Source organism: Nesoenas mayeri (assembly GCF_963082525.1).
Source record: "Nesoenas mayeri genome assembly, chromosome: 4".
Lineage (NCBI taxonomy): Eukaryota > Metazoa > Chordata > Aves > Columbiformes > Columbidae > Nesoenas > Nesoenas mayeri.
In genome coordinates, this window is record NC_137540.1 from 73,437,599 (window position 1) to 73,453,533 (window position 15,935).

Genomic DNA, 15,935 nt, shown 5'->3' on the forward strand with positions numbered 1-15,935 from the left:
TGCAAGAAATGTCAGCATATCCTCTCTGTACCAGTGAGATCTAGTTCAAAACTAACCTTCACATTCACTCAAGTTTTTCAAGCGTGGACAATTAAACACCCTCATTTTCTTTCAGAATAGCTACATTTTTCATTAAGATGAAGAATAGTGGTTAACTGTTATCTATGTGCTGCAACTTCAAAATTGTTGCATGCTTTTCACTCTTGCACCATTGTTCTATCTGATTTCTTGGCGATGTAGCCCGTATATAGTAGGGTCCCCTATTTGTTTAGACATAAAGGTGAAAAGAGAAATATTATCTTGAAGTGCTTTGACTTAAAGAAGTTGTTCTCAGCACGGCCTTCTAAACATACCATAACAACTCTAATTTTAGTGCACAAATAACAGGACCTTGGTATTTAAAACACGGTTTCCAAGACAACAAAGTCTGGAACTTAATTTGTGGGTTGGAAGACAGGAGGACTGAATCAGTCTTGCAGACACCTGTACCTATGGTCACACAGACGTAGGAAACATGGATTTGAGATTGGAGACAGCTTCCAAAAAAAAAGCTTTGACAACCACCAGTGGCCGGAAGAGCTAGAATAATTTCAGAACAAACAGATTTTAGGACCTCATTGATTTCAACAGAAAAATAGACCATTTTGATAATGTTTAGCCTATCTGTTCTGTAGCACAGGCTGTAAGACTTCCCAGGACTGATTTTTTTCAAACATAGTATCTCTTTCACACATAGACCATTTTCTTCATTCATCTAATTCAGATGAATTCTCTTAGTGTAAAAGAATCTTTCAGAATCCCAGGTAAATCACCCGGTAAATACATACTTTCTCTTTTAAGATGCATGCTTTATTTCTAACATGCATTTGGTAACTTTCAACTTCTAGTCATTGGATTGGTTTGGTTTTGATTTTGTTTTAAATATCTCTCTGGCTGCTAGACTGAAGATCTTGCTGTAAACAAAATATCTTAGTTCAATACAATTTTGTTTTATCTTTCATAACTGCAGCATAAAAATGTGTATTATCCATGTATAAATCATAAAATAGCATATACATGCAGATTTATAAGTATTACTTGCTTAATATTTCACTGATTGACATATACTTGATGAAGATAGAAACCCCACTATGCTATAGTACTGTAGTCACTTAAAAATTGTGAGATGCAATCATAAGCCTTTCAGCACTGTAAACACCAAGTCAAGCTAACCTTGTAATGAAAGAAAGACTGAAAAGACATTCCCCTACTTTTCACCATGAGAATACCCTCTAATTCTAAAAGCTAAGGAGAAAAGTGCCTTTATAATATGCTTTTCTATTCAACTCCACACTATTCTGTATATTTGTTCTTTTCCAAAGTGACTCAGGTGCACCAGTGTCTGAGTTGCAAAGGAGAGAACGTCTCTCACAGAAGGTCTTCAGCTGCTTAATGATTTACAGTAAAAATCAACACACTAAATTCAACCTGGCAAGCAAGAGGTAGTCAGTGTAGACCCCATAGCACTCTTTGGAGATAGGCTATTTAAAAAGATGATGGGATTCTGCACCAAGCCTAGTTTTCCAGATGATCTGAAATGTAGCAGTACTTGGATTTCACCATAGGTGATCACGGCTAAGCCTACACTGACAAGTGTGGAAGAGTAGAAGAGCAGTCATTGCCAAGTAGCTATCTATAGATAACCCTTCACTCTCTAAACAGATCTTACCAAAAAGCCTCATTTTTAAAAGAAAGGTAACCCAAAAGGGGTCTTTTTATGCTTTTCACATATAGCATCTGATGGTGTGGTTCATGCCAAACTCTGGTCTTCACAGGCTGAGTGGTGGCTCAGTGTGGTGTGGTACATGTTGAGCTTCCAGGCTGATGGAGATGTCCACAGCTCACTGCTTGAGCCAGCCTCCTGCGTGTTTTATATATATAGACATACATATATATATAACAGGCCAGGTTGGATGAGGATTTGAGCAACTTGGTCTAGTGGAAGGTGTCCATACCAATGGCAGGGGGGTTGGAACTAGATGATCTTTAAGGTTCCTTTCAACTCAAACCATTCTGTGATTCATATATCCAAACAGCTGAGGCTAAGGACTCCACATTTACACCACCCTCATTTCATATTTATTCAGACTCCCTGCAGTCTTCTCCCACGGACTGAAAGTCTCTTAATAACAGAATAGAATAGAAATCCATTTAAGATGCTCCTAGAGCATGTCTTCCAGGAACACCACAAAGAATCAAGTTTATATGCCCTAAGACTACTCTGTAACATGAACTAAACCACAGCAAGAGGGAACAACTGGTGATTGCTCCAAAAGTGCACTTCTGATACAAACAAATGTAACACTAAGGCAAACGTGAATGCAGCTAACATCAAGGTTACCAATAGCAAAGGCCACGTGCGGAAAGAGAAGACTGGCCTTGGAGATGCTTAAGAATGAGAAAAGGTGCCGCTGTGATTCTTTCTAACTGTTGAGAGGATTTTTTTCTAATAACTGAGGGAACTTCGTAAAGTAGCTATTAAAAATAAGAAAAAAAAAAGTAATTTGATCCCTATGCAGTAATAGAAAAGATGTTGGAACTAAGTTATTATTTTCTATCTTAATTCAGGTGCTATAATTGTACTCCTAAATTTATTTTTACCACTGCTTAAGTTGTGGAAGATTTTTTTTTTCTTCTGTATAGATCATAATAATGGTCCTTAGTGTAAAAAATTAGTCTCCTTTTTCCTCCAAAAGGACAATGAAATCTCCCCTTTTAAAGGAAAAAAGAGAAGAATAGAGCTTATCCCACTTGCCTTCAGCTTACCAAAAGTAATAACACCAACAAATATTATTTTAAAAGTGGCTTTATTTCTTCTATGGAATGGGGGAATCGTCTCAGATAAATTCAGTCTTTCATGGCATGCACATGAACAATTACTGCCTGAAAATTATTGTATCAGTTGCTCTAAAAAGCTTTCAAGTTGTTTTTTGTTTGGTGTTTGTGGTTTGGGATTTTTTTAATACTTCTGCAAGAAGTTTTACATCCTGAATTAAAGGAGTGCATGAGATTTGATAGATTACTAGATAAAATATTCTAAAAATGGTCTTTTATAGCTTAATGCCTCACCCTTCAATTATACATTCCATTTCAGTGTGAGATGTTCAGATGGGAATGCTAAAGAGTGTCTCAAACTGAAACTAATTTTCTTTTCTACAGCAAATAAGGTTCTGATTCAGCAAACTCTGATCTATGTAAGTTTATATACGTGGCTTTTCCCCGTTAACTCACAAGGATAATGAGTCCATTTATGTGCTTTAGTCCTCTGCCTGGGTAAGGAGTACTACGTTTAGCTCCATGAATAAATTAATTGTCTGAATGCAAAAGTACATCTTCCTAATCTGGGTAAGCAGAATTCATTAACTCCTATCATACAAGGAACGGAAAGTAGTAGCGATATAATTGCAAAAGTAACCTGGGATGTTCCTGAGCAGTCAGCAAAGCCTGCATGCTGATCAGCTTTCTAAGCTAGTGGTTAAATAAGACGGCAATGAAATAAGTGATTGTGCCTCCAGAATTTAAAATGGTGCTTTGTGCCGAGCAGAAGTGTCTCAATCAGTTTGGAAAGTCTCACTGGAACCTCTCTGGGACAACTCTGATATACAGGGGGGTGTTGGAAGCCGAACTCTGCATAGGAGATGGGAAAGCGTGGGTCTATAGCAGATCCCAGCTGGTGATTGTGTCTCATGAAGTAATTTAAAATGACTCGTGAGAGACTATAAAAGATTAAAATGCTCTTAGAAGTTATTCTTGTCCTGAGAGAAGCTTGGAAACTGCTGATACAGGCTAAGGAACTGGATAATCAAATTAAAAAGGGAAAACCTTCACTCTGCAGATCTTTCCATCCCAGTCCAGAAGAGCTGCGATCACCCCAATGTTGCACACCCAGAAAACAGGACAGGTTTCCCCTGTCATTAGTCATTCCTATAATTCAGGCTACCTGAGATTAGCACTGGGTACAGGCATGGAATTTACGTTTCACAGGTCTAAAATTAAGCATGTCAAAAGCTTTTTCTGTAAATGTTAATGCATAGTGACAGATGACTAAAATGAAGCTATTCTGAAGTCTCCAACTGCCTGAAGTCTTACATCAGTGCCACAATATACTGACAACCACGAGTGTATGTTACCTGTTTACTCAAAGAGATGAGCTGTTTAGTACTGTTATTTACTTTATAAGTTTTGGCTGCAATTTTCACTGTAGCTTTATTTCTATATGGCTTGCACTGGGGCAGATTCAAGTTAATTGGGATTTCAAATCAGAGGTTCAATTGCTGAAAAGGTGTCCAAACAGGTGGTTTTGGTTGGTTGTTTTTGTTTGTTTGTGTTTTGTATTTTTTCTTGTTGTTTATTTTGTTTTGTTTGTTGTTTTTTGTTGTTGTTGTTGTTGTTTTTTAATCTTTTAGTGTAAACTACACTGTAGACTACACTGAAAAGCAAGACACACATCTACTCTCACCATGCCTAAGAAACTCCAATCAACTGGCTGGGCAACGCTGAAATCACAAATTCTTTACCTCAATAAACATCCTAAACCATCCCTGCCAAGGCCCGCTGGAGCAGCAAGGTGATTTATTTATTCATTTAGATTTTAACTAGACTTACCTCATATCCTAGGCATCACATACACATTAGGAAAAAACAAAACCAAAACCAAACAACAAAACCATCACAAACAACAAAATCTGCACAAGCTCTGAAGATCTAAGCAAATTAATGTTATTACTACAGAAACAGAAATGAAGTTTGCATCTCTTTGCAGTTGTGATCATATCTTCTCCTGGGTGATTAATACATCAATTGTGGTTCGTCTCCTAATACACCCTCATCTCTTTACTCACAAATTCCTGTTCTACTGTACAAACTTTTGTTTCATGCTTGTTACAATCTCAAGCTTTTCCACCTTATTATGAAACAATGTTGATTCCAAGAAGCTTTTATATTCCTTGCATCCAATCTAATACTTCCCTTCTAGTCCTAACTTTTATTTCCCAGGTGTCTTACATACCCTTATCATCAGAACAGCTTTCCTGATGTCACGAACTCCATCATAAACCAAGCGGGAGGCATCTATGAACTCATTTTCTTCAAATGGCTGTGGGACATTCGCACTCAAAGCTTCAATGGCAACTTCAACTTGTTCGGCAAAACGTGGCATAACTAGATTAAGCAAAATGAAAGGCGGTAGGATTAGACACTTTCTTTCACAAACATTTTTTTCCCCTGCCCTTGGGCATAAATACTTTCCAGTAGACATGGTGCATATTGTTGTTATGATTCAAGACCCAGGAAGGCTCATGATGTGGGTTTGTACCGACTCCACGCATGCAGAGCTCTGGTACATTTCCTGACAGCATGAAAATAGTGATCTTCATATTTTCTCCTCCAATTGCACAACAAAAGATGCAAAACTTCCTTTAAAAAGTGTGATTTACTGAGTTTTAAAAGACTGCGAAAGATCTGAGCTGTCAGGAAAGTACATTTAAAACCATTACAACTTGGTATGAACACAGTACATATTCATGCCAACTGATCAAAGCAAAATGCAGCCATTATGCCTGCTAATTTAGAAAACTAACGGCAGTCTAGCTCATATTGAATAATAATAATTGCATAAGGAACAAAATGCAAAATCTAGCAAATTACTTTTGTGAAGGCACATAAGTGAACATTCTGTTTCTTCACTATCATCATGTATATAACACAGAAAATAGCCATAGATATTAGCTAACAGTATTATAAACTGCGTATGAGCTTTTTAAATACATATCTTTAAGCAATTATTTACTTATGTAAATAGTTAAAGGCATTCCTTGCAGTAATAAGAGGCTTTTCTTCAGATTTTATACAGGATTCCTTTGAAGGCATAATCACTATCACTTTTTTTTTTCATATCATATATCCAGAAATATAAATGTTCCCCAGTTTAGTTCTCTAACAGCTCAAACCCAAATCACAAAAACAGGAACATGACATTCGGGTTTCACTAATTATAATTGACCTATACTACTGTACTTTATTACTCCTTCAATATTTTAACATTAATAATGGAGGATTGGGATCTCATATACTGCAAGACAAACAGAATCAACGCTCTATCAGAAATCTGGATAAAAAAATCTATTGGGATTAATTCTTACAAATTTCAGGAACTTGGGTCAAGTTTAAGATTTACATATAGCCATGTTTTCATTACATTCACTTCATTATTATCATTTGCCTTCTTCCAGCATCTAGGTATGCAAATCATGCTCCAGTGGTCTTATTATTTTGACACTACAAGTGAAAGAACAGGGAGAGATTATTCCTAACTCAATTGCCTTTTTTTTCTTATAATATTATCTTTCTCTATCATCTTTTCCCTAGACCCTATTTTTAATGCACTTTTTGTTAGCCTGATCCTAACTGGAATTTCCAGTGCCATTTTCATCAAGAGCAGTGAAAACCTTTCCTAGCAAATAAAGTTTCACATATGTTCTTCTTGACTGAGTGTCCTTAAATATATTTTACTCATAATGAAAACTATGTATTATGCATCTTATTACCTGATTTAAAGTAAAAACACCGAAAAACATGATTCAAGACTAATCTACATTTTGAAGAACAAGTGGCAGCAACTAAGATCGCAACTTTTCTGTTTCTGACATTAAACTATTATCCACTGGATGCTAAAGGTGAACCCTTTAAAGGGATATGTCTATTTAAATCTTGTTTATCCTATGTATATACACATATACATGTTTGTTCATGTACACAGATGAGAGAACAGAATGGTATATTTCACATAGATAATGTTCAGTAAGTGCAATAAGTGCTTGGGATATATTGGAGAAATCAGGAAAAAGTGACAGCAACACTGGACTTTAGAAAAGTAAATATTAACAAAGCATTGCTAGGCAGAGGGGAAACATTTTCATTAGAAAAGGACTTTGAGAGAGCTGGAAGGTTTGGAACAAGTATTAATAAATGCATATATGAAATTATCTTGATTAATGGAAAACTTGAAAGTGTAGTAGGAAACTAATAAGATTGTATAAGGAAGTCTTTAGCCTGAAAATCAAAAAGCAACCATTAAAAATACAATGAAAATATAAAGAATAAAATAAATATTTTTAGGGTCATAAGGATAAAAACAAGTAAAGCTGGAGATGGAAAAATGACAACAAAAAAGGAGGTAAAGAACCTGAATATTTAGGGCCCTAAAATTTCTGTCTAGAATTTCCTAAATAGCAGAGGTGGTCAGGTGTATAATATAATTAAGAAGAAATGCAGCAAATGTGGATTACACAACAGAGGTTTGTAAAACATTGACATAAACACAGGGAAATGTATCTGCTAAATACGTCTTCAAGTTGACAGACCATTATAAAATTTACCCTGCAGTTCTTAAGAAAACAATCAAAGGAATTTCTGAACCACCTTTCAGAACTCAAGAAAAGCAATAACAGTGAAAGGATTTAGGAACAGGAGAAAAAGCACATATTTATGTATACACAAGCTGAGAAGAAAAGAAGGAAAAATTATAGAATATTCAGCCTAATTTCAATATCTGGAAAGAAAATGAAACATGACATAAAGCAATTAATGTTTAATTATCTTGTAAATAATGAGCAGATGTTGGACAGGCAACAAATTTGTCAGAATAGGTTGCATTGAGGTGTTACAATATTTTTCTTGACAGGGCAGCTAACTAGTGGGTAGGAGGAAGCAGGAGATGTGATGCAGCTTGATTTTGGTAAGATTTATGACATGGCCACACATGACATTCTTAGAAGAAGAACAAGAGAAGCATAAATTAAATTACTGTATGGTGGACATGGAACTCATTAAAAAAAGCATCTCAAGGAAGAATTCCCTCTGGTACATTGTCAAACCAGGAAGATATGTCAAGTGTCTTCTTGCAATGTGTCCAACAAGGTGATGCTGTGGTACAAAATAGCAAATGTCAATCTAGAATTATTACAATATAGAAAAAAGACTTCAGAGAAGATACTGTGAAGCTGCATAATGAAGCCCTTTTTGGAGTACTATGCCCGTTTTTATAAGTACCCGACTGTAGAAGTGTGCCCACAAGAAATATACAATTATTTTTCTTTAAAAAACCCCAAAATATACCTTCTGGTTGTGTCCAGACATATTTTTATGTTTTAACAACATAATTTTGTCCAAATAATGTAAATGCTTATATATTCTTTATCTAGAAGATATTTGTTTAAAATACTCAAATGAAGGAATTTCCACCAACCCCTCAAGGACATTGCTCAGAGACTGATAGAGTTCACTGCTCAGATTTTTATTCCCAAAGAAAGAACATAAAGATGCTTATTTTAGTTGTCTATTGCAATTAATTTCTTTTCTTGCAATATATATTGTAATTTACAATTAGCATCTAAACATTTTATTTGGGCTACAATTATTTTTTTTAAAGGATAATTACTTTACTAATTATTAAAAGTAATTATTTACTTGATAAATCAGAACTCCCCCTGGTATCTGAAAATCAGATAGTGTTAATAGGCAGTCAGAGTGTTTAATAGGCAGCTATAGGGTCTTTGTTCAGCACAAGATCCTGCAAAATGTGTAACTATAAGAAACACTCCTCACCAGAAATGAACTTTTAATTTGTGAGAGTTGATTTAAACTTATATATTACTTTACTAATACAATGCTATTGGACTTATGACCAGGCTTTTCTTGAAATGGATGTACAACAGGAACAAATAGGTAAAGGTCAAAGCAGAACTCAATTGTCAAATAATTACAGGATCTTCCATATTTTTCTATGTTCTCTTTGCATGAGAATTTTTCTCTTCCTACTTAAATTTTCAAGTCCTTTATCTCAGTCAATGAAGCCTTACGCCAGTAATGTTCCAGATTGAAACCCCACAGGGAGTTTTTCTCACTATGCCACTGAAAAGATGCCAACAGACACGATCCTATTCCTCCATTCAAGCAGCAGCTGTAGTGCATTCATAAGTATGAGCTCATGGGAAGGAGATTAAAAGTTAAATTTTGTTAATTTTGATGAACATGATGTACTCATTCTTGACCACATGTGTAGCCAAGGGGAGTGCCCATTGGATGTGAAAGCTCCTTTCAACGAGGTTCTTAGGGACATGGTTTAGTGCTAGAGTTAGGTTGTGGTTGGACTCGATGTTCTTGAGAGTCTCTTCCAGCTGGAATGATTCTATGATTCTAAGAATTTTGACCTTGCAGACCTGGCCATAGTTTAGTCCTTATTTTACATTATTACACATGGACATTATCTGCTATTTTAAAATGGAAATAACTATTAAACTATATGCTGGCTTGCCAATTGCATTTTTACATCAGTGCTCATTTTTGATTAGACAAGCAAAAAAAAAAAATACCTTAAACTAATGAGATCCTATTACTTACAGTTTCTCTAAGCACATGTTGTCATTTAATACAGTAAAGATTTTGGAAATTGAATCGAGAACTGCATTATTCTCCAGTTAAGGTTATCAGGCCACACTCGAGGAGCTCCATGACATTGATGGATGGGGAAATACCTTTCTCAGTTGCACCCACAAAACCTCCAGTCTTTCTTATCTGTCATTTACTGCACAAAGAAGGATATTCTTATGCTGAGAGTGAAAGAGCTACAATCAAAGGCATAAAATCTGGTGTTGAAACTTGTAAATGCATCAGACAGAGGATGATTCATTTATTATGTATAGAGACCTTGGCTATGAGTTTCGGATTTGGAAGCAAATCAATACTTGGGTGAAAAAATTAAATATTGTTTTCTTAGTTTGAGCTGTGGTCTTGAAAACAGTTCCACACTTCAACTGAAAAATGTGATCCATTACCATCTCTCAATCTAACTACATGAATTAATTAGGCACCTGCATAAATGTTGACAGAATAAGGTCCCAAGTTAATAGCAGCATTTCTAATTTACTGACTTTGTCATCCTAACAAATAAAGATTTTTAAAGCGTTTCTATAGATGAGTTTCCAATGGTACTGAATGTAAAATCACTGCCAACAATCTAGGCTGAGCGGCTGCTGGAGAAAAACTGGGAAAAAACAAAGTTAAAATTACTTCCATCTAGTTTATTGATTATTATTTTTTTAATATCAGCATAATAGAAAAATAACATATTGCAATGGATGAATTCATGTCTTGCTAACAACCTGCATTTACTTTTGAACCATCCTGCTCCACACGGAAAATATTTTCTCAAAAGCTTTCTTGCTTTTCTCCCACCATGCCCATATCTCCTATACATTCAAATTATCAATTAATTACAGATCTTCTAAAAATAGATTTTCTATGGATTTTTTTCTCCTCTGGTAATCAGTTCGTATTGCAATGTCTGTATTTAAAAACATAGCCACAAATTTTGTGTAGTGACATGTGAACAATAAATTAACTTTATAAACAGAGAAAAGTTGGGTTACATAATAACATTATTGAGATTAAAGAAAAAGGTGTTTAGGCTTTATTGTTTACAGCATTAGAATATTAAGTTTCATTACAAGCAAGATTAAATGAATGCTTAGCTAATTTTATGCACTTTTATGGCCTTATTACTTAGGCGTGCAAATTCCTCACAAACTTAAGTAGATATGAATGTTAGTGACCTAGAAATGGAGAAATGCAATCAAGGTCAAGGTCCCTCCAGGTGTAAAGGTTTCTAATTTCTAGTGGTATCAGTGGGAGTTGCAAACACTGGCTTGGTTTCATCTTACTCATTCCATAATATTAGGTGCCTATCACCTGGTTGAAAGAGTTCTTAAGTATCTGTAAAAAAATTGTCTGATTTGGGTAAGATTATTCAAGAATGTCACAACAGTCTAAAGGTTTGGACTGCTAAACTGCTAAACTGATCCTTGAAAATCTCACTCGGGGAAGCTGTGCTTCTAAATAAACATGGCTGTCATGTGTGTCAAGTAAATCAACACAACTATCCAGGATGATTGGCAGTATTGTAAGCTAAGAGTTATCAGGGGACACTAATAAAGCAAAAATCCATGCAGGCCACACCACGCTATAAAAAAACCCCTCAAAACAAACAAAAAAACCCCAAACAAACAAGTTCTGTTAGGAAAAAAGCCCAGCCATTATGCAGATTTAAGAGGTTTTAGTACAGGGAATTCACAAAGGTATACCTTAAAAATTCAGAGTTTTGAATAAAATTTCCTCCAGTTTGGGTATTTATTTCTTTATTAAACCATTACATGGTTTACTACTGGGAAGTTTAAGTATTTTATACAGGTATTTAAAACATAATTCCTATGGAATATCTGACATATTCAGTCAAAGAGAGCACAGTTTCTCAATTTAGCTTAAAGGATGTAAAAGATGACATCTCATTTAGCTTAAAGTGTTTGTCAAAGTCTTTTTCTAGAAGAATCATAAATTCCTTATCAGACGATTCTACATGTTTAATAAAATGTTTATCAGTTCTTGCTCTCATATCATATAATAATATTTAACATTTCAGCCATTATTATTATACTGCTAATTAAAAATAAAAATGCTAATAAAGCTGTATTGAAAGAGTATACAATATATAACAATATTAGACTAACTGGTTTTCTGAAAAGCAGATTTAAATATTTTGTGGCTTGGGCTAATGTATGCTTCCATCTATGTATCTTTGTAGAACATACTGTGCATAGACATATCATGCATACATATATATATAAATAATATTTGGGTTGTCATGGATGAAGAAATGCCCATGTATGATTATGTATTTTACATCACTGGATTGGGTTTTCAGAGTGTTTATCATTCTGTGCTCAGAAAAGCGATCTCTGACTTCTGTTACAGCTAAATACTCAATACAAATGTGAATCCTCATCATCAGTTCATAGAATCATAGAACGTCCTGAGTTGGAAGGGACCAACGAGGATCATTGAGCCCAACTCTTATATGACAACCCCACAGTTCACACCATGTGTCTGAGGACGTTGTCCAGCCTCTTCTTGAACACTGTCAGGCTTGGGGCTGTGACACCTCCCTGGGGAGCCTGTTCCAGTGTCCAGCACCTCTGGGTGAAGAACCTTTTCCTCATGTCCATCCTAAACGTCCCCTGGCACATCTTCCTGCCATTCCCATAGGTTCTGTCATTGATCACTAAAGAGAAGAGGTTGGCACCTGTCCCTCCTTCTCCCCTTGTGATGAAGCTGCAACCACAAATGAGGTCTCCTCTCAGGGTCCCCTTCTCCAGGCTGAACAAACCAAGTGACTTTAGCTGTTCCTCATACGGCTTCCCCTCCAAACCCTTCACCAGCTTCGTAGCCTCTTCTGGACACTCTCCAGTAGCTTTACATCCTTTTTATCCCGTGGTGCCCAGAACTGCACACAGTGGTCCAGGTGAGGATATACCAGAGCAGGATAGAGTGGGACAATCCCTTCCCTGTGTATCAAACTCTGCATCTCTCATTAATCACTCAGGAAAGAAGAAAAGCAAAAATTAAGGCAAAATTTACAGCATGGGGGTTTAAGCGTGATGGCATAGAAAAGGATGAAACATCATTGTCCGAAGCACAAGGCCATCTTTTCTCTCCTTGCTCTTACCAATTCCTTTTTCCCCATAATGAAATGGTTAAAGTATAAATGTAAAATAATTTAACCTCTTTACTGCACTTTGCAGTAAACACAAGACTTTCAGGAAGAATCAGCCTTCACTGCCAACAAACTGCATCACTGGCTTAGCTGCGGACGATAAAACCAATGTTCTCAAGGTGCCTTGAATTTATGGCCAAGCCCTGACCTTCTGGCCCGTATGTCTTAAGCAAATCTTCCGAGAATTCACAGAGGGTTCCTATTTAATCTGTGGGTATATGCTACTATGCAGTATAGACATGGTAGACAATCATATAATGAAAGAGTACGTCTCAACGCATACGAAGAGGACAACTAGTGACGGCTGCAGGGACATATGTGCCTCACCAATTTCATATGTCTCACTCATTCTCCTGCCTACTTGTGCAAATCAAAACCACATACAACGAGTACCCCCAAAACATTATTGCTACTAAATGGAACTCCCTTCTACTTAATACTTCAGATAAAAGGTAGCTGCAGTTCTTTGAAAAATGCCTTCAAGAAAACAGTTGCATTCTGTTGGACAAAAAATGTCTTATGTAACACAAGCAAAACACTCTTTCTGGCTTTAGCTATAAGTTTGTGTATATCTGTTCGTAGGTGTGTGTAGGCAAGGGGATGCATGGAATGCCAGTGTTTTTATTTTAAAATATTATTGTACAATTCACACTTACATTCGCAAAATATACTGTTGAAGCTAGTCAATGTTCACTGCATTTTTCTACCTATATTTTCTAGACTTGGTATATATTTTTTCTGCCTCCACAAGCATCCTCCTTACTTTAAGAAATGGCTCTTAAGAACACAAGATGTTTTTGAGAAAAGATTTGAACAGCAACTAGATAATAATGGTTTACAAAAATGGTCACTTTTATTATACTAACCTACCATTCATTATCAAAGATATCTGGGCACATCCAAAATAGATAATCCTAGTCTTTTTAAACTCTCCTACAGTTAATTTGCTTCCAAATCCCCAGAATTCTTTAATTTTGTCATCCCTATATCTTGACCTTTTTCCATATCTGGAAGATCTTTAGGTCATGGAGATCAAAGCTGAAACAACTATTTGGGGTGCTCAGTGAATACGCTCCTTGAAGTACAGTCTAACATTTTAAGCACCAATTTGAGGACTATTGTGCACAGAAAAGGTATCGTTGCCCAGCTGCCCATAATGATACCATATTTTTTTCTGAGAGGATGAATTACCTCAGAGCCTGTCAGTGTAGATAATATAGTTTAAGTTGTTCCATTTACCTAGAGAAATTAAATAAAATTATCTCTTATTGTCGTCTTTCTGATGAGGAAACTCCCCTATTCCCACCGGCCAAACCATCATTTTCCTTTTGGCAAATTTTGCTTCTGTCTATTCACCTGTTAATTAATACATTATATAACACAAGCCACAGTGCTGACCTCTGAAGCATCACAGGATTTATCTTTCTGCCTGCTGAGAAATGGTCATTTATGCTTTGCTGGTGCCTTGTAACCAGTTCTTAATCCATCAAAGGCTTTAACATTCACTCCATGGTTACCCATTTTCCAAACAGCTGTGCGTGCAGGACTTCATGAACAGTCTTTGAAAAATCTAAATCAATTACGCTAAATTCTCCTTTAGTGCTACATTCTATTTTTAAACTCTGAAAGTAGAGAGAATAAGAAATAGTGTTTAAGCTTTTAGACACCACGGAGATTCATACATCTCTTATGTGTTGCATTTAATTGGTTTACAATATATTTTACGTGGCTTCTTAATGTATTCCTCTACACATTGAAGGCAGTCTCTCTGTTTAAAAATCGCTTGGATCAAACTAAGCACTGGTGGAACATACTATTGGGTATTCTCTAGTGCTTTTGTAAAACATCTTTTTAAAATAATCCATTAAATATCTTTTGTTGGTGATACCTTGACCTCTGGATTTCAGTTTGGCAAAACTTGAAAGAAAATTCTACAGTGCTTTGCAGAATAGAAGTCATAATTTCATCAAAACCCCTGAATAAATGATCTCATGTTCTCGGGATTATGGTACCCAGAAGTTGTCCTATAACTACCTGAAACGCCCATAAAACATGAATTTAACATAATTTATTTTTAAAATAGGTTCCGTTTTGCAATTTTCAGCTCTCCCTCAGATTCAATATTCTCTTTTTTATTACAGCTATGCTTAAATTCATCTCCTTGCTTCTACATTTTGTTTGACTTCATATCACTCCTGAAAAATCCATCTTTACTACATTTTAGTATTAGCTTTGATAATATCATTGAGCTGCCTTTTCCTAGTGATAAATATCTTTCAAGTTTATCCTAGTCACACTGATAAAACTCTCACAGGCTTATTGCTGAATTGTCAGTAGTGCTGATTTTGAGCTTTAGTTCATTCTGATAAAGACAAAATAAAATAATTGAGTCAAAACAGAACTCAGAGACTGGCCTACTAAAAAAAAAACTAGTTACAAAATTACTAGGATATTTTTTAAAACATGCTAAGAACTGAAACTCTAATTTCTGATCTGAATCCGACAATTCCAGATTTCCTATGTCCTTTCCAGGACTGAGTAACCCAAGCGCTATGGTAGTGGCTCTTCCAAGATGGTTTTCAGACATCATAACACTAAATGAAGGAGAACAAAAAAAATACTAGAAAGCTTTTGCAGCCCCTTCCAAACAGTTCTTGTTTCATTTGTTTCACCTTTTCTCCTTCATTTCCCATTCACTCCCTTTCATTAAAGCCCTGCAATGTCTGCTCTAGTTCCTAATTTAAATTAAACCTTCTGGCCTTTAAAGAATGTCACAGCTTCTTCTCCTCCTCGCATCTCAGAATTCTTGAAAAATAAAATTCAACCTCATTGCCTGTTACTTGATTCATTTCTATGGACAACTCTTTTTACCTGTTCAGAAACTCATGCTGCTGCTTTTCAGTTGTTACAACTTCTCAAGCAACTGCTGACTGGACTTCTATCTCCTTATTAAAGTCAATGGAACGTTCTGTGTTTTCTATGTTGAAGATGTCCCTGCTCGTTGCAGGGGAGTTGGACAAGGTGACCTTTGAAGGTCCCTTCCAACCCAAATATTCTATGATTCTGGTCTTAGTCGGGACAGAGTGTTGAGCCGCATGAATGATCTCAATATTCAAATAGAAATTGTGTTCTCTGTTTTGTCTTATTCCTTTCCCTCACTTTTCACCACCCTCTTTTCCTTTTCTTTCTCCTCTCTTTTCCTTTCCACATTTCTCTACTTTATCACTTCACCATGGAGCTGCCCAGGCCAAGGGCTGACCCCGGGGAGACTGTGGCCATTGCTCTTTAGGAA

General features: G+C 35.9%; 1 protein-coding gene across 3 annotated transcripts in view; it reads right to left on the reverse strand.

Moving 5' to 3' along the window:
• CTNNA2 (catenin alpha 2) overlaps window positions 1-15,935 on the reverse strand; it is a gene marked incomplete at both ends in the record, with an annotated part of 482,028 nt that overhangs the window by 39,187 nt on the left and 426,906 nt on the right. For all 3 annotated transcript variants that reach the window (XM_080343717.1, XM_080343716.1, XM_080343715.1), the window contains one exon: window positions 5,048-5,199. In XM_080343717.1, the coding sequence (XP_080199843.1) occupies window positions 5,048-5,199 (152 nt within the window). The remainder of the gene's footprint in view (window positions 1-5,047; window positions 5,200-15,935) is intronic.